Below are 19766 nucleotides of genomic sequence, written 5' to 3' on the forward strand. Positions count from 1 at the left end.
ATCTGAGTACAATGCTTGGTGCGATTAACAGCTGTCCGCTTCTGTTGCCATCTTTGATCCACACCATTTTACATGCACTACAAACAGCATAATCGAAACTGATTTCTCAAGCAGCTCAACATACGGTATTTCGTATTCTTCTGAGAAAGTCAAAACTAACGATAAAACAGAATAAGAGTACTTTGTAAGACTCCCATCCATACTTTGTGCAGCTCAGATAAAACCTCATAACTATGGAAGACAGGGTAAGTTCTAATGAATCACTCAGTAGTGAAACGAGCAGTGAAACATTTGCCCTGCTATGCTTTATTACAAGGTCTACATTATGATCAGGGAGAATTTAACTATGTAAGTTTTAAATACAAGCAGTGCTGTATTTTCAGGAATAATTTCATTTTATATAATAAGTGCACGACCACAACTGTACTAGATCTGGCACAATAATGCACATGCAATAATATCTGCCTTGTAACGAAAATTAGAGAAGGTCCCAGACCCCTGGACTCAAGAATAAAGTATTCAGTTCTGATTAATGCCAAACATTTGCTATTTACTTCCCAGTTCATCACATTTGACTTCACCTGATATAAGCAGCCTTCGGTAGAGTCTCCCAATTGCCTTAAAGCAATCTGAATGTAGCAAGCTATGAAAAGGGGAAGGTCCACCTTTCTCCAGCTGTATGTTACTGCTGCAACCTGTGCAGGAAACTAACTGCAAACAGGCTGGATGAAGAAAATGATACAGTTGAAATCTAAGCCAGAAGAAATGAACAAAACATTTGTTTTCCAACTGGTCAGTTCCCAGCTCTGGCCTCCTGGGTAGCCACTGGAGTGCTACTGGTAGCAGGGAGCAAGGAGGTACCTGTCCAGAGGCCAGGTCCATCTCTTCCAGCAGAAGCCTACACCCAGTTTGACCTGCCGTGACAATCTTATTCCAGACTTCTACACCATAAACACCCTCTGGTCCTCAGGCAGGAATAATATTCCCCATGTTTCACAATGTTTAAACACTTAAAGATCAGTCAGCTGTAAGTAACAATATACTAAGACAAGTTTGACTGACAAGATATCGTGTTAAAAAAAATGAGACGGAAGACTATTTTTACTGTCTCAATAAATAAACAGCAATTCCTTTGCTCAAAGGACAGCAATACCCAGAAGGGTTAGCCCTTCTCCAAAAAGCAGTATCCAAGGTCACTCCCAAAACCTGAGAATTCTATGGGAAAAAAGAATATTTCCTCTACTTTGTTACCTAAACTAAGTTGCAGTATCAAAAATTCAAACTTTAGAGAAAAAAATGAAACAAAACAAAAAAACTTTGATAAAGGGTTTTTTTTAAGCTTAAATTAATAACCTGAGAGCCAGGTCACTCAATCCAGCTGCTGCTTTTATAAGTTTTTAGAGTAACTCAAGCTAATGTCCATTTCTCCGCTTATGTATCTTATGGCTTTTATGCATTGGATATAATACAGTTGGACTTTGAGTTCTATGTGGAAATTTAAACATAAAAAGTACATATCTTCCACTATTTATCAGTGATCTCTAATCAGATCTTTATTTATAAAGTATGCATTTAATTTATAGTAAAAGTCATTATCATGATTTTTAAAGTATTTTATCAGTATTTTATCTAAATTTAATTACTAAAATTAACCTGATTAGTATTATCTAACTTCTTTAAGGTAGGTTAAAAAAATATGTCTGCTGTACAGGTTGTGGCTTCTTACTAGAATACAGAAGTTGAAACTTGTCACAAATTATCCATTTCTACATACATATACTGTCAGATGGATACAAAGTTATTTCTACACCATTTACAAGAGCATAATAAAGTATCTGATAAAATATTGCATAATAGATAAATACGAGGCTGCCTTCAAATGGCTGGGGACTCTAACACCTCCTAGTGTTTAGCATATTTTTCTAGACAGAATGGCAAATATTTAAATTAGTAGAAAATAACATAAATCATTTTATATTTCAAAATCTAGTTTACCTAAAATTGGATACAAAGAAATAAAACAAGTACACCACAGTGTATGAACAAAAATATATGGTCACAATTTAATTTTAATATATTTGAAAACACTCAAATATTAAGTACTACAAAATACACTTGAATAAAATGCTACTAACAGAAAGGTTTCATTAACTGCCTTCATTGCTTTAAGGGAAGTTAAACAAAAAGTATTAACTCACTAATTAGCAAATTGTTTATAACTATGAAGGTTTTAGAAAGTGTAGATCTATTTCTCACTACCTGTAAGTTCTAACAGATGTTTAACATCCATTTTTATCTGGGTTTTTTTTCTTCACAAACCACTTTATAACCAAACTTCAAAGCCTCCACACTCTCATGAGATTTTGAACAAGTTCTTCAGAATGCTTGTTACAGTTGACAAAGGAAATAGTCAGGAACAGGTTCGTTAGTGCTGACTACTGCAGTACAGTCACTCTAGCTCAACAGCAGGCAACGAGAGTTCAGAAATGAGTCATGTCACAGAAGCTGACTTCCGACTGCTTGCCAGCCCCAGTAAAAATATATTAACTTTTTCTCTGAATACACTTTCACAGTTATGCACTGGTGATAGCCAGAGAGTGAAAAACAACTACATCAGTGCAGAAAGTTTCAATACTTACACAGGAACACAAATATATCTAAAGCAAGACGGTGTCAAGGATTTGCATCAAGACTGCATACAGTTAAAACATGCAAGAGCAGGGAAAAAAAAACAAAACACACTTTGTGTCACCATACCTAACAGTTTCTTCCAAGACTTGATAAGAGATTTTGCTAAAGATGTAACTTCTTCATCTGTACTTTGCTTGCGTATTGCATTCACTGACATTCCAATTCTGGTAGACTGCAACAGAAATAAAAATATCCGCTATAAAAGGTGACATGAAGATAATTTCACAACTAAAATATATAAAGTTGTACTTTGACACTGTTGTTAAAAGTATCTTTTTTTTTTCCTTGTTTTTGGTTTCGTGTGGGTTTTGTGGTGGTTTTTTTAAAGGATATCAGGACGAAATGTTGCAAGCCTTTACAAAACTTATTTTAACAACATGCACGTTTTAAAAAGAAATATAACGTTACCATTTGTTTCCATCACAAAAGTTTGGGAGCAGAAGGGTTAAGGGGAGTTAATCACAACATTTTTTCTCCCAAACCATTTCAAAAAGCTCTGGAGAACTACTTACCTAAACTAAGTATGACATTCAAAACATCTAACGTGAAAATCATATATCCATCTTAATGTTATATAAGTTTTTTAGCAAAGGTTCTAGCCTCAAAAATCTTGTTTTTCTGTGAAGCAATGACTGTATTTGTATTTTGGCACGATTAGAAGCTTGCCAACTGCTTTAGTGACTTCTTACTCTTAGAATTCCCATTTGGCGGCTATGGAAGAAGCTGTAATATCAGCTGGGAGTGACCACGTTTTAGGTTCCTAATACTTTTGGCAATACTAAGATTCTTTGAGATCTTAAGCGCAGAGTTCTGCTTTTAGGTAAGACTAGCCTAGCTCTCGCTATGGAAGAAGCTGTAATATCAGCTGGGAGTGACCACGTTTTAGGTTCCTAATACTTTTGGCAATACTAAGATTCTTTGAGATCTTAAGCGCAGAGTTCTGCTTTTAGGTAAGACTAGCCTAGCTCTCGGAAAAGGCCAAGAGAGTGACACGCTTTAAACCTTTGGCACTACTGCCACCTATAGAGTGAGAAGGAGATGAATTTACAATCTACTCCTTTAAAGACTTGGACGAGGAGGACATAAATTTAGCTCAACAGCAACAGAAGTTCAATTTTAGAAGACTTCTGACTAACATGTTAATCTAACAAGTAGAAGATATCCACTTTTCTAGTTTCACAAGAGAAAAACGTTTAACAATACAAACAGTATTTTATCATCATTTCATATTTTGATTGATGACTGAATTTTTCAAATTGTTCTTAAGATGCTTGGTTTTGTTGCATTTATAATTTATGGTAAATTAAATATAAATTATTCTACTTACTTCTGCAGTAGTTCGTCATAAATTTCTTTCTCCTTTAAAGGAAAACTTAAATCTCTGTGGCTCACTAAAAATGGAAATGATTTGTTCCTGTAGATTACTCCTTACAACCTACACAACACTTTTGAGGCACCATGGATGTGCTAAATGACTGGAAATGTACTGAATACTCAGTAGCTATTTCAGCAAAGGAAACACATAAAATAACCTCAGGTCTGAGCATCAGTATTTTGGATTAAAGAAAACAGATGGTTACTCACCTGTAACTAAAGCATCTCAAGATGGACTCTGCCCATTCAGACTAACGGTACTGGCCAACTCTCCTGACATTTTAAACACATATCTCGACATTATGTTCAGACAATAAAGAACACCATGTGCTTGGAACTCCATAAAATACTCACCATACCTGAATGAGAAAAATGTATTTACAACAAAACTCAACCCTCCACTGATAACTGGGCACAACCACTGTCTATCCTCATCAGTGAAAAGACATCAAGTTACAAAATTACTTCGGTGAATCTCAAAAACTCCAGTAAAACCCAAAATTAACCGGATAAATTAATTTCTTCTTCTGTTCACATAAGAGAAACAGATTATTGTAACTGTCTAAACTGCCAGCTTTCCTTAAGGCCATACATAAACATAGCTCATTTGTTTGCTTTTATAGAGCCCTTGATCTGGCCTTGCCTAAAGAAAGGAGAAGGAATGATCTATCAATTTATTTGCCTGCAAGCTGACACAGGTAATTCACAAAAGATCAGTGTTCTCACTGATCAAAAATGAACTCAAAATGACTGCGCTTTAATAACAAACCAGCTGCCAACAGAAATTTGAAATTTCTTCAGTTTTCCAGCCTATGAAGCTGTTCTTGTGAGAGCCATTTTAAGTGGAAAACTCCGGTATTTTTGCCTAGCTCAGTGTAATCTGTGGAATTGCTTTATCTCTGTGCCAGTTTATAAGCATGCAGATACACGAAAACCTTCCTCCGCCTGGCCAAAATGCATTTTTAATGGATTGTTCTTCCCCAATTGGAATTCTAGAGCACTTCTCACCTGCTTTCTGAGAGTAAAGAGGTTCAGAGACAGTATAAAACAGCTGTTTTCACCCCTGAAGCATTCAAGCTGTAGGCCAAGCAGCCTTCAGCTGGCATGAGCAACAGCCTAAGTAACCTACACCTGAACATAAAACAAAGGATAAAACAAAGGGAAAAATAGTTGGGGAAGAAAGGCAACCACTGGAGCAAGCAGAGCTGTCACCAACTTTGAATTGTAAGAGAGCATAAGGAGAGAATTGGTGAGCACCTGGACCAAAGGAGACCCAAATCAGCCCCTGAAGAATAACCACCTCCAGGTCACCAGGTGTCCCTGGCTCGTGAGCCATGGAGCACATCACAGCCTACTTCTGCATACGTGCGTGTCATTTCCAGTAAAACCTGTTTGTTAAAGACTGTCTGTCTGTCTCACTTTTTGGCTGTGCACTACCCACAATTAGCACCAGGGACAGGATGCCTTTAATACTGTGCGGCTGCTAAACAGATTTGCAGTTCTGACCACCGGATAAATCACGTGTGAGGAAGGCTCCTGGCTCCCTGCCTAGCTGAGCAAGGATCAGAGCTTGCTTACATAAAACTCATTAGATACGACACAGTCGTATTATTTTCTGTAACCACTTCAGCTTTCTGTGGCAAAAATCAGGCAAGAAAGACACAAGATAAAAGCACAACTCCAGGCTACTGCTGTGCCCCTTCCTATTCCACACACCTGTAAATTGTTTAAAGGGTGTCGTCAGCTCAGACCAAAGCAACAGTCATGTCACTTTCCCTACTACACAGGAATAATGGAACTATTACATTAGCTAGCAGTGCTTTTCTCAATGTAACCAGCTTTCAAAATGGCTTAAAAATGGGTGTGGAAGTCCGCTTTTCACTTGCATCCTGAGTCTCAATCAGTCCAAACACATCAACAGATATCTCAGTCTATGTAGAGGAAGTAACTGCTGCTGCTTCCTCATGATCACTGGCCTCCTTGACATCACCACACCGCACCAGAGCAGTGAGTATGATAATTTTGCATTTCAACTGTTGCTCCAAGTCCTCCACTGCTTAAGTAAATTTTGGAGATTAACATAGAAAATTTACAGCAGTCTTTACATATTTATAAAACTCTCAACAAAAACAATGTAAATTTGAGTCTAAACATGATGCTAAATGCAATCTTACGCAGCGGAACTGTTTTGAATACAGCAGTGGATACTTAAGGAAAACTTCTTAAATAAGCTACAGTCAACCTACCATGCAAGAGCAGGCTAAAACACCTGATCCTTTTAAACCTACTGTAACACAGAGAAATCTCCTTTACAAATACAGGTCGTGCCTGCCCCAATACATATTAAAACCAATCTTTTATGATTTCACTCTAAAAACAGGTACGTGTCTTATGGATGGAAATAAAGAAGCTTCTTTCAAGTAGGATGGAAAAGTGGACAGAATTAATATGCGATCCTATATACATGAAGTCAGAGTCACACAAGTGCCCTAAAAGGCAGACAGTTGAGTTAGTTTGTACTTAGCAAGATTAAGAGTCCTCCTCTGATGATAATATTACTAAGGTTTGCATTGCAACTAATGAAAGAATAAGTCATCTACTTGTAGATTCTTCAGATCTCCATGATTCAAGGGTAAAATTGTTCTGCTGTTCTGTGTAAAGCTTCTCCTTCTAGTCTCATTCTTCACACTAAGCGGAACAGGTTTGCATAGCAGCATCTGCAGAATTTCCAGAGCACTTGCAGAGAGATTTTTCATTCCAAAGGTACAAAAATATTATTACAAAATACTTTGTATTAACACCTGCACAAAGAAACTCAAAAGAATCAGGTTAGCATGAGGGTTTTTCTCAGTTATGTTGTTGTTTTGTGTGGGGTTTGGAGTTTTTTTTCAGCAAGGTTTTATTTTGGGTCTTTTTCAAGAAAGGAGGTTGGACAATAAGGGAGAAGGTTGTAGTGTCATATCAGCCATGTTCATTCATGCATGAAGGTGATACTTTCAGATTCCTATTTTCTGTCACAAACAGAATTAGTAATAACGTACTAAGTACATTCTGCAAATATATAGGATGTACATGTCAAGAATGACGTTGCTACTGACACTTAAGATTTGAACTTTATAGCTAATTCTGTATCTGTGACCATTAGCTATCAATTAGAAAAGAGTTACTTTTCAGTCTTTTCCAAATCAGGTGGCTACCACAGCAAATCAGGTCTTACATTTACCTCTGCCATTCAAAAACTTTCACAGAGATAGGAAATATCTAATTACTCTGGAACAAACGTTGTTAATTGATGAATTACATGACAAACTCTGAAACTTGACATGTAAATAAAGTTCACTGAGTTATTTATAAATTCTTTCCAAAAGTAATATATAAAATACTATGTTAGAGATGTAGACATAAGCAATACTAGAGACAACGTGCATGCAAGTGAGAGAGGCTGTACACCACCATTTCTGCCCAGGGGAGTAAAAGGGGAGGAGGAAGAGTAGAATTACCTTAAGAAATACACTACTCAGAGTTACAGGGCCGGGGCAGGGGCAGTGGGGGGCGCAGGGGAAGGAAATGGTCAAATACAACTTGCCTGAACATATGATCTCTGCTTATCCTCACAATTCAAAATCAGAACTAACTACATAAGAAAACAAGTTATCAGCTGTAATCGAGTGCATTCCCCTTCAGAAGGAAGGAAATACATCACATCTGTGTTAGTCAGAACCTACGATTATATGTAAGTATGTTGGGTTTGTGTGGTGGGGTTGTGGTAGCGGGGAAGAGGCCACAGGGGATAGCTCCTGTGAGAAGCTGCTGGAAGCTTCCCCAGCTCCAAGTCAGACCCACCTCTGGCTGGGGACAAGCCAACCAGCACCTCTGTGATAAACATATTTAAGAAGGAAGAAAAGAAACTGCTGGAGGGGAAGGAGCAGCAGAGAGAGAGGGAAGGCACTGGCCTCACTCCTCACCTCCCATGCAGGTGGCTGTCTGCAGGGGCCACCAAGGCTCATCGGGCTGGTCGGGTCCATCATAGCTGCAGCAGAGAGAGGAGTGAGATTCGAGAGAAACAACTATGCAGACACCAAGGTCAGTGAAGGAGGAGGTGTGTCGGGCCTGAGATTCCCCACAGCCCATGGTGAGACAGCAGGTGTGCCCCCTTGCAGCCCACAGGGATTAATGGTGGAGCAGAGACACCCACCTGCAGCCCGTGAAGAACCCTAAGCCAGAGCAGGTGGCTGCATCCAAAGAAGCCATGGAAAGCCTATGCTGGACCAGTCTGCTCCTGAAGGACTGCATCCCATGGGAGGGACCCAGTTCACGAAGAACTGCAGCCTGTGGGAAGGACTCATGTCGGAAAAGTTCATGAAGGACTGTCTCTCATGAGAGGAACCCCTATATTGGAGCAGGGGAAGAATGTAAAAAGTCCTCCTCCTTGAGGAAGGAGCAGCAGAAACAGCCTGTGACAAAATGACTTACAACCCCTGTTCCCCATCCTCTTGCACCGCTGGCAAGGGAGGAGGTAGAGCCAGGAAGAAGGGAGGGGTGGGAGGATGTTTTGAAGATTTAGTTTAATTTTTCATTATCCTACTCTGATTTGATTGGTAACAAATTAAAGTGATGTTTTTCTCCTAGTTGAGTCTCTTTTGCCCATGAGTGTAATTGGTAAGTGATCCCTCCCTGTCCTTGTCTCGACCCACGAGCTCTCCTCCCCATCCCCCCAGGAGTGGGAGGAGTGAGCAAGTGGCTGCATGGCGCTTAGTTGCTCACTGGGCCTAAACCACAACAGTAAGGTAAGTTTATAAGAAGCTCTTTCCCTTTGTCCACAACAAAATTCACTACTTTGAACTTAAACAGAAAGATAAGACTTAAGAGCTTGCTACTAGAAGAAAACACTTATCTTTAAGTGCCTTATGTTGAGATGAAATAAGACTAGTTACCCTATAATAACACTGATTCTTCCAAGGAGTTTCTACATAGGAATCTACTTTAAAAGTGCGATCTTCTTTCAAATTTGCTGGCTTCACCTTCATCGTTATGAACATTATGAACATTGTGCAACACAACAACAAGAAAATCATACCTGTAACAACTCAAGGGTCATGGGAATATTCTTAAGCTCCTTCAATAAATCAAGAGCTCCAGCCTGCAAAAAAAAGAACGAAAAACAGAAAAAAAAAAGTCAATTTAGTAGCAATAAGGTACTTTAAATACCTTATCTGCCTTCAAGGCCCCAGACTGGATTCAAACCATCAGTTCCCAATTTACTCACAGAACAACTGTAGGACAAGGAATGTTCTGCTTCACAAACTCTATGCGTTAACAGGCCTTCACTCAGAAATCAAATTATTCACTCAAAGACTAAAGAAGTTTTATCCCATACAATCCAAACATCAGTTAAAGTATTCTGTCAATTATCACTTAACGAATGCACATCCTCAAGAAAACAGCCTCAAGGGCCCTTCACTTGACAGCATCAGAAACAAGGCAAACAACAGCAGCAATTTGCAGTTCAGAACAACCTCACCTGTTTCAGCACAAGAACTTGGAGTTAAGAAGCTCTTCACAGTCCCTCAATAATGCATATATATATGCACATATAACTATATATATAAAACATGTATAGCCAACATCCTTAACCGTATTTGTGGTGGTGTGCTAAAGCCAGAAAAGTTTACTGGTTTAAAAACTGCGATCAGATTACACTATTTCACTAGACACAGCTATAGTTTCTCCAACAGAAAAAAACAACTTTGTGAGCGTGTCTACCAGCAAACGCCCAAATACAAAAAGCTGAACAAGACTTGCTTTCAAGTCTTATTTTCAACTGTGAAGCTCAAATATTAATTCAATGAAATAGATTAGGCTGCATAGATTAGTGCAGACAACGCTCTTCAGCCTGTACCAGGCTGGCCAAGCATCAACATGTTCCAAACTGGAAACCAGAGCCCATCCTTAAGTGCTCTAACATCTGAGCTAATGCACTTGTTTAATAAACTGTCACGGGTTTTTCTTTTTTCCTTTTCGCCTGCTAAGATAAGGAAGGGTATAAACTAATACTGTGTAAGCAGTAATCTTTTAGATAGATAAATTCATTTCAGAGATTGTACTGCTAGGCTAATTATTAACGACAAACTCTATACCCAGCTACTCTGAATAACAATTAATTCCTTGGCAATGCTGGCCTTACTTTAAAAAAAAAAAAGTTCTCATAAATGTAAGCTCCATAATTTACTTTAACCTCTACATCCTTGATGCGCTCATGCGGCCCAGAAGGCCAACCGCATCCTGGGATGTATCAAGAGAAGCGTGGTCAGCAGGTCAAGAGAGGTGATTCTCCCCCTTTACTCTGCTCTTGTGAGACCCCACCTCGAATACTGTGTCCAGTTCTGGTGTCCCCACCATAAGAGAGACATAGATTTGTTGGAGCGTGTTCAGAGGAGGGCCACGAAGATGATCCAGGGGCTGGAGCACCTCTGCTACAAGGACAGGTTGCGGGAGCTGGGATTGTTCAGCCTGGAAAAGAGAAGACTTCGGGGGACCTAATAACTGCCTTCCAATACCTGAAGGGAACTTACAGGAAGGCTGGGGAGGGACTTTTTACAAGAATGTCCACTGATAGGACAAGGGGAAATGGGTTTAAGTTGAAGGAGAACAGATTTAGATCCGATCTTAGGAAGAAATTCTTCAGTACGAGGGTGGTAAGACTTTGGAATAAATTGTCCAGAGAAGCTGTGGATGCCCCCTCCCTGGAGGTGTTCAAGGCCAGGTTGGACGGAGCCTTGAGTAGCCTGGTCTAGTTGAGAGGCGTCCCTGCCCATGACAGGGAGGTTGGATTACATGATCTCTGAGGTCCCTTCCAGCCTATGTCATTTTATGATTCTATGATGTTTCACCACTTCTATTTAAGCAAAGCTCTGCACCATCCACTTCTTACTGTGCACATGGTTATATCAACCTCCTAAAGGCTGAGATGTGTTTTGCTGTTATTCAAGGGTCTGTGGTTCAAAACCTGTGAGCTGTGAATTGCAAGAAGGCAACTGACTTCGCATATAAGAGGCCACTCTACCCAGGCTAAGCCCATTACCCTCCTGCTTTTTAAAAAAAAAATCCATGGAGGCTTGGAAAAAAAATCCCACAAAAATCCCATCTTGTAGATCTTTGGGATTTGATTCCCTTCTCTTTCCTTACCTCTCTCTCGATTCATTCTATTTTGTTTACTTTAACATGCATTTTGCTCATCTTTATTTTTAAATTCCCCTTCGCCAACTTCTAATATGACACCTGTTGCACAGAAACTCTATAACCTCGTGCTGCATCTGCAGCTCTTACAATTTAACCACTAAAGATAGCATGTAAAATAACCACCAAGAGGCTGAGAAAGACGAAAGTGGAACTTCTGCGTCACATCCAAACAGGCACAGCTTTGGACATTTTCGAATGTATACTACCTCTGCTTTTTTAAGCGCATCTGACAGCAAAGAAGCCTCTAAAAACAAACATTTCACTATGTCCCACCTTACACAAATACAACTCACATATAAACCCAAAGCTTTATTATTGTGCCATCATAGCAAAAAGTCTTATTTAACTTTTATCATGATATACACAACAATTCCAATTTTAACCATTGAATCTTAGCAGCGATAATGCAAGACTGGGAAACGTCATGGTGTTTTCAGGTGCTAAATTGAGTTAGCACACTAAACCATTTCTTTCTCTAAACAGCCATAAGCATGGTTTCTTCTGTGCAAACAGAGATTCAAGTAAAGCAAGTTAATTATCTTCACTGCTGCAAACCAAAAGCAAATTCAAAAAAAATTTTCTTAGCCAAAACAAAACGAATTACAAAAGTCAACGTGACATTTAAAAAACATACAATCCACTAACACTTAGCTCTAAACCAATTAGGTTATTAGCAAACTGTACATGGTATGTGATTTCAAAATAAACACAGGCTATCGCAGTCTGCAATTTCAGCATAACAGTACTGTAATGCAAAGTAGGAATTACTGTGCACTTTTCACTTCATCTTAAAAATAGTCTAGTCAAAATTTCTTTGCATCTATAAAATTCCATTTCAATTGTAGGTGTCAAAACAACTTTATTAATCCCAGTCTTAACATTTTCCAAAACCAGTAACTTGATACACAGGAGGTTAACAAACCATGCAACTAGTCAAAAAACAAAAACAAACAAAAGCAAACAAAAAAACCCAACCAAACAAACCCCCCCAAAAAAACCCAAAACCAAAACAACCCAAACAGGAACTCTATACAGAAGAATGCCACCTACATTTCATGCTGTTTTCTGTACCAAATCACGAAAATTTCTAATGGACTAAAGCTTTCTAAGCCTTCACTCTTCTTGAATCAATCATATTAAACACATCAAGAATTAGGTGCCTTAAAATTAAATTTAAATTGAGTTTAAATTCACATCAACTAAACAGTTTTTCATAATCACTTTTCTCATCAGAAAGTCAAATGCTCTCTTTTCCAAAAAAAACTAAGTGGAAGCTGCACAGTAAAACTTGTAATTCCTATTCTTCCAATGTAAGACTTCACTGTTTAAAAAAAAACAACCATTAAGAACATTATTATAAATCTTCTTTTCAAGGCATTTCTATAATTTTTTAGAAAAATGAAAGGCAATGGCTCATTCCACTTGGCTGGTTGGCTTCCAGTCTACCTTGTTACTTGAAATAACAAAAGTCAGCTTCATACAGATTTAGTAGATTACTCCTCTCAGATTGTCTCAGTTGATCAGGTCATAACACCAGAATGATGTTGTATATTCATATTTTAAAGCTATGCTTCAGGTGACAGAAAACGGAGCGCGTTTCTGAAGACAGTAGAGCTATCCAGTTATAGTTTTGTTCTATTTAAGGGAGCAAACACTTAATAACATAGACCGTTTTACATTATTGTCTCTAAACTTACTCAATTGTCCTTGATTTTTCTAATCCATGGGTGATTATTTTCATACCTACTTATTACAGCAAGTTAATGAAAGAAAAGCTGCACAACAAAACACAACAAAAGCTAGAGGAAGACGCTACATGAGTTTTAACGCAACCATAGTTACTCTGAAGGGGAGTGATGTCTACTTCAAACACGCAACCAATATTTGAAGTAACAGCACAAAAATCTATCTCATAGTGCATTAAATGCAACATTGCAATGATTATTTTGTCCTTCAAAATGAAAGAACTGCGTAACACTAAACTAGTTATGAAATCCGCACAGCTACAATTAAATACTTAGTTGAGGCAAATCACCAAGAGTCTGACTCAGGAAGGGTGTCTGCCCTGACTGCCTTTTCCAGTCATCAAAAGAAACGCCAAACAGCACTTCGCCACAAGCCACAGAGTCACTTTTTGTATGAGAGATTAAGGATCTCTCACCATCTGATTCTTAACAACTTCAGAGGGAAAAGGTATCGAGGTTGGGTTTGTTGGGTTTTTTTTATTTTATGGATAGGTTTCATCAAATCATTCTCATCCAAAGACATACACCAAATACCTGTTGAGTGAAAATGGAGAAAGGAATACAAGAGGTTGTCAGGAGCATCATTATCCAGCGGGTACTTATGTAAGAATGCATTTATCAATTCAGCTTCATCTTTGTGAGACAATGAAGTACCTCTTCATAGAAATTACCTTAATAATTTTGCTAAACTTAGCATTTTAACTGTAGGGCAGGATTAAGTAGGAAATCACGTTGTGCAATTAAAGAAGAAATACCTTACAAATGACAAAGACTATTAAAAAAAAAAGCACCGAGAAATCTCTTGGGTTAAATGTACTTCCTCTCCTACCATACAACTAAGGGGTTTTATCAGGGTACACACATGTCCTTTGGATAAACCGTTAGATCTCAACCATCGGCCACAGAAGCAGCTCAAGCCCTCAGCCTTAGAAGGTTTTTGGGACAGCAACAAACCAACAACAGAGCCCCTTGTGTGCGGTAATGAGATGGAACGAACGAGCTCCGTTCCGACAAAGTACAAAAGCACAACTGCTTCTGGTGCCACACGTGCTCTCTGTCCTGGGACGGGGGTGAAGATGAAGACCCAGCTGCTGACTCCAGCTCAGCACAGCTGTGCACGCCGCGTTTGGCCACATCAGACCAATGCTGACCCCCAGCAAAGACACCGCACTGCTCCTGAGAGCTCTTGACAGTTCATTAGGTTACATGCACTAGAAGGTGAATACGTGTCCCCAGCTGCTGCCAGGAATTACATCCAAACTCCTAAGCCTCTCAGAAGACAGAGAAATACACTGTGGCCACCAGAAGCACCTCCAGTGTCACTGCAGCAATCCTCCCCAGCATCAAGAGTAATTTCCGTATTACCTGGGAGTTATCATTTTCTTCTTATTATCAGAAGTCTTCCAAATAAAACTCAATTGACTGCACTTTATCGTTCTCATTACCACAGTACTTAAACATTTCGCAGTCAGTAGATTTTCACCCTTTCGACACCGCATAGGAAGGATCCCCTATCCCAATTTTAGAAGTCAGAAAACTGAGATGCTGAATCCCTTTGTGCTGAAAAGCATGGGGAATAGAAATAAAAAGAAAGACGGAGGGAACAAAAAGGAAAAAAAATAATCAAATTAATAAATGTTAGTTGTAAAAAATTCTTTCCACTGGACAAGACTCCTGTCTCCAAGCTGTATCATTAGAGGCTTCAAATGTATCGGAGCTAAACCATACCATATTACGGAACATAAAGAATTTTGAAACACAGCAAAGCATGGCCTGTGTGTACTTGCAACGAATTTGCTTGAATTCTGAATCAACAAATTTCATTGGTTTAATGCAATTAGTACCTCTATAAATATGCAAATCTTATTATAAAATATTATTTATAATTTCCATTATCTTAAACAGAAAAAAAAAGACTTCTATAAACTGAAATTCCACACCGCCCAGTTACGAACTATCACTAATATTGAGCATTTAATGCGCTATCACAACTTATAGAAAAAAAATCTTAACTTTATGTATTAAAACGGTAGCTTGCAAGAAGAGCAACAATTACAAATACACAAATTAGAAGAGAGTAACAATGTGTCCACCCAAAAAGAGGTAATAAACAGAGTTTACAATTCACTTGTACGCTATTCTATGTGTAACCCTAATCAGTCGTCTGGCTGTTGCTGCACACTCAGATTTTACTTATTTTGATGCTTTTGTAGGGACAGTACAGACATTACATGTTATCTAAATAAGTTGATATCAAGGGCACACGTAAGATTAACACTTGCAGTAAGCGAATTGAATCCTACCTAAGTATGTTCTACCTCCATTCTGAGCCTGAAGTGATTCCCTGAATTAATAAATACAGTAAAAGTGATAACGATACTTTGTTTCAGGGGTGGTTTTTTTTTAAAAAAAAAAGCGGATCACATCCCCCGGCTGCTTCAGCAGTTGGCCCACGCAGCTCTGCTCGCCCTGCCGAAGCACCAGTAGGGCTCTTCGTTCCCGTTCCAGTTCGCACGCCCCGCACCGAACTCCCGCTTTCAGGCCCGAAAGCAAAACCAGCCCGCCTGAAGGAGACCGCCGCCGCCCGCAGGCCCCCTCCTCCGACTGACCGGGCGTCCCGCACCACCTCGCGAACCGCTCTCAAGCGAGGCTGATCCGGTGACTGGAACGAGCGCGGAGCGGAGGGAAACGCCGTTCGGAGCCAGGGTCGGTGCCGGCGGCAGGGACCTCTCAGCTCCGAGCCGCGCCGGTGCGGGGGAGGCACCGCTCCCTGCCCGCCGGGGCCGAGGGAGGGAGGGAGCGAGGGCCGGCTGACGGGGCCAGACCCCCCGCGCCGGCCGGCGGCTCCGCATCCCCTCGGGGCGGCGCGGGGGAGCGGTGCGGGGGCAGCCGGCGCCGAGGCCGCCGGGCAGCGCGGGGAGACTCAGGGGCGGGCGAAGGGCTCCCGGGCGCCGCGCGGCGGGAAGGGGGAAGGCCCCGAGCCCGCGGGCAGAAGGGAGCGCGGGGCCGGCCGGGGCCCGCGGCGGCTCCCCGCCGCCGAGCCGCCCCCCGTCCCGTCCCGTCCCCGCTCACCGCGTTCTTCTTCTGCACCATCTTGTCCATCTTCTTGGCGATGCGGATGATCTCGTCCTCCGTGGTCATGGCTGCGGCGCGGCGCGCCGCGCAGGGCCCGGCGCGACGAGTAGGGAGTGGGAGCCTCCGGAGCGGAGCCGCCCTCCCTCCCCCAGGGGCGCGGGAAGCGGCGGGGCCGCCGCCGAGCGCGACAGGCAGGAGCGGAGCCAGGCCGCGGCGCAGCGCCCCGACCCAGCAGCCAGAGCGGCGGCGCCAGGCAGCGCGCGTCGAGCGCCGGCCGCGGGAGCCAGGCAGCGCTGCGGCACGCCGAGAGAGCGGGCGCGCCCGCGGGCCGGGGCGGGGGCTGCGGGGGCGGGGCTGCGCGGGAGAGTCTCGCACCCCGCCTCCCTCCCCCCCGCCCCCCCCCCCCAAAAAAAGAGCACAAAACCCCACTGAAGAACGATGAAATGGTTTGACATCTCACAGCGTATTGCCCTCTCCAGCTCACAGCTTTTCAGTGCGTTGTCCTGTTCGTGCAACGCCCGATGCGCGGTGAAACGCGGCACCGGTAACTCGCTTCCGCTGTTCAAGCTTTTCATCAGGAGTCAGAAGGCTCAGAATCGCAGCAGACTCCTGATTTTCTTAGCTTTAAAGGGATGGAAAATCCCCTCTTCCCTGTAGCCGACAAGTGGTTTGGTTTTTGTTTTTGTTTTTTAAAAAAAAAGTCTATCCCAAAAGAGTTACTTTTGTGTAAAATGGAGTGAGGATTTCAAATTGCAATTTCAGAGTTGGTACAACAGAGATGGAGATAAACTTTTGCACTGGCCAAGTACCACACTGTGATGTGCTACAGTGCTTCTACGTCTTACAACTAGTCTAAATCTTGTACGTGTTCCAGTGGGACACACCGAATTGCAACAAGAGTGCAACAAATTCATATTGTGTACCAGCAACGAAGTTCTGCTCATCACTCCAGTTACGTGCCTTGTTACTGCGATTCGTGGCGGGAAAGAACAGCCTCATTAAATCATTTTCTCTGCAAAACAGAAACGCTTACTTCAAGAAAACGGCAAGTGTACCTGAGGGCTACAGAAAGACCACACAAAGATTATCTCCTGCTCAGGTCCAGGAGGGTGCTTGTACACTCTTCTGGTACTCATTGTTAGCAAACAGTTTCACGCTGTGGATACCTGAGGCGCACACTGGAGACGGGTGGTTTTCGGGCACAGAGACACACAAAGAATGGTGGTTTTCGGCGACTTGTACGAAGTGCTCAAGACACACAGTCGTCGCAGCGTCTGCCACCTGAAAGGTCTGCACACACACAGACGTATCAGAAGCTGTTAAAATTATTTGGGAGGTAGACAGGATCTTCCCACAGGTTAGATCTGGGCCGTGAACAGGACAAGCGTACAGAAACTTTGTCTGCAGCTTTTCTGTTTGTTCTGCCCAAGGGGGGAAGGCAGGGCGGGGGGCAGTGACGACAAGGACAGACACCAACAAAGGAATGATTCATTAATGAAAGGAATACCTTTTCTTTCAGGGTCAGATTTTGGGGAGGGGAAAAAAAAAATAAAATAGCAGTGCTCACCACGACATTTAAAGGATCTCATCAGTTCAGGTTTAGACGCAGTAACCTAGTACCTGTAATAATTAACTCCGGTTAAATAAGATGCTAACCTCAAATGAAATTTATCATCATTTTTCCCACAACCACGCCAACAATAAAAGCAGTACACTGTGTTAGCAAGAGCTACTGCTACACTATTTGGCAAACAAGCTCGTACACATTCTATGGTAGGTGCCAGTTAGGTGAGAGATAACGCTATCAGAAAACTAGAAATCTCCAATCAGTATGGTTAATTTGAACATAATTTACATTCTGGAATAAAGTCTTCCAGTACTAATTTCTTTTTAAAATACACTTCAACACCACCTTCAATTGAAAATGCATGGAAAGAGTTTAAAAATGCAGATGAAATCTATTAACATGCAAAAAGTACCAGGTAAGGAAATTATGATTGTAAATTAAATGCTATATAGCACTTATAAAAGGCCTACTGCAGGACTGTAAGGGGAGCACGCATCACACTTGTTCCACATCTCAACTAATAAAAGTACCATCAGAGAAATGTTTCATTAGGGAAATCAAAAACTAACCAGATGGTAATGCATATCCTTTTTTGCAAATGGATGCCCTAAAAGAAAATGAAATAGAGATCACATCATTTGTATTGCATGCTACAACATCAGAATGATGCTCAATTAACTGAACCAGTACTACCCAGATTCTTTAGATTAGCTCCTCCGTCATCCTCAGGTCAGCAACTCTTCATTGCAAAGAAACACGCAGCACTCTTCATGGTTGTTCTTTCTTAGTTGGTTCTAAACTAAGCAGCTTTGTACAGCATCAATCTCTTCTATAACACGCCATTTTAAGTCCAAAGAACAGCACGAAAGTTCAACCATGCAGCTACGCAACCTTTTCCTTTCCGTTTTGCTTCTTCCTCCTAAATAAACCCATTAGAAAGAAGAAACAACACACTATTTGTTGCACTGTGTTACCTGTTACAGCATACTCTCACCGTTCTTTCGCAACGTTTTCTAGAAGGTATCATACACCTGCTGCTGCCAAGAGCCTGCATCTAACATGCTAGAGCCTGCCATTTGCTGGACCACAGGACCTTCTCAATACTGAGGCTTAATAGGCAGAGGTGGCTCTCCTAAGAGGGCGCACATGCAAAATGTTTTAGATTTTTACTAAATAGTCTCATTTGGGATGAGACAGCATCTTGAGAAATTCAGGGGGGAGACGACACAACACAAACAGTAGCACACAAGATTTGTAGTGAAGGACCTCTGAACTCCTATCAAGGCACTTAAAATCCTCCATTTCCAGGACTAACATTCTGCATGGAAAAAGCTCCTCTAATCAAGTGTTAACACAACTATGCAAATTATAAAATTCACAACATTCCAAAAGGTTTTATGGAACCACGTGCTATATCATGTGTTAACTCGTGCCTCTCCCCTTTATTTGAGCTCTCAGCATCACAATGACTTAGGTCTACCAAAACGGAACTTCAGTTGGCCTAAATCAGCCAACGGATCCCCAGCCTCTGCAGAAGAAGAAACGAGCCCAACCACAGATACATGAGGGGAGCTGTAGCAAACGGGTGTTCCGATTCCTCTTAAGGGAAAGATTTTCCTCAAAAATTTCTGAAACAGTAACATGCATCTTGATTAGTTGTTTCTATTATTCTTCAACAGATAGGTTGGTTTTGGTGCGTTTGTTGTTTTCTTTTTTTTACTTCCTCATACTAGATTTTAATGGTATGGCCTGAAGTTAGATCAAGTATCATTTTCAAATTCTGGTGTTGGCAGTATGTTACTAAGTTCATTTTAAAAATGTCTTCCCTTTTTTTTTTTTCCCCCCCAATATAGAGATAGTAACTGGAGGCACTTAAATATTAAAACAAAAAAAAGTTAAGAAAATGTTTTGGTTTGTGTTTCTTTTAAGGTCACGTTATTAGACTGCCACTTCAATAAGCCATGTTCTCTATTCTGGAGCAACCTCTACTTATTTTTTGTACATAGACTGAAAATATGTAAGCCTTTTAAAGATCCCTCCCAAATAATTTTAAATATTACAACATAGACAGCAAA

The 19766-nt window shown here is 41.1% G+C and overlaps 1 protein-coding gene across 2 annotated transcripts in view; it reads right to left on the reverse strand.

The window, feature by feature from the left end:
* The window catches only part of TCEA1 (transcription elongation factor A1), a 30110-nt gene extending 13920 nt beyond the window's left edge, over nt 1-16190 (reverse strand). Inside the window, exons 1-3 of one of the 2 annotated variants that reach the window (XM_086608645.1) lie at nt 16122-16190; nt 9143-9205; nt 2758-2863 (exon numbers count right to left, since the gene is read on the reverse strand). In XM_086608645.1, the coding sequence (XP_086464771.1) occupies nt 2758-2863; nt 9143-9205; nt 16122-16190 (238 nt within the window). The remainder of the gene's footprint in view (nt 1-2757; nt 2864-9142; nt 9206-16121) is intronic. The other variant, XM_086608646.1, reaches the window with a different exon arrangement.
* Nucleotides 16191-19766: the final 3576 nt, after the last annotated feature.

This window comes from Tauraco erythrolophus, chromosome 3, assembly GCF_009769465.1.
Source record: "Tauraco erythrolophus isolate bTauEry1 chromosome 3, bTauEry1.pri, whole genome shotgun sequence".
Classification (NCBI taxonomy): domain Eukaryota; kingdom Metazoa; phylum Chordata; class Aves; order Musophagiformes; family Musophagidae; genus Tauraco; species Tauraco erythrolophus.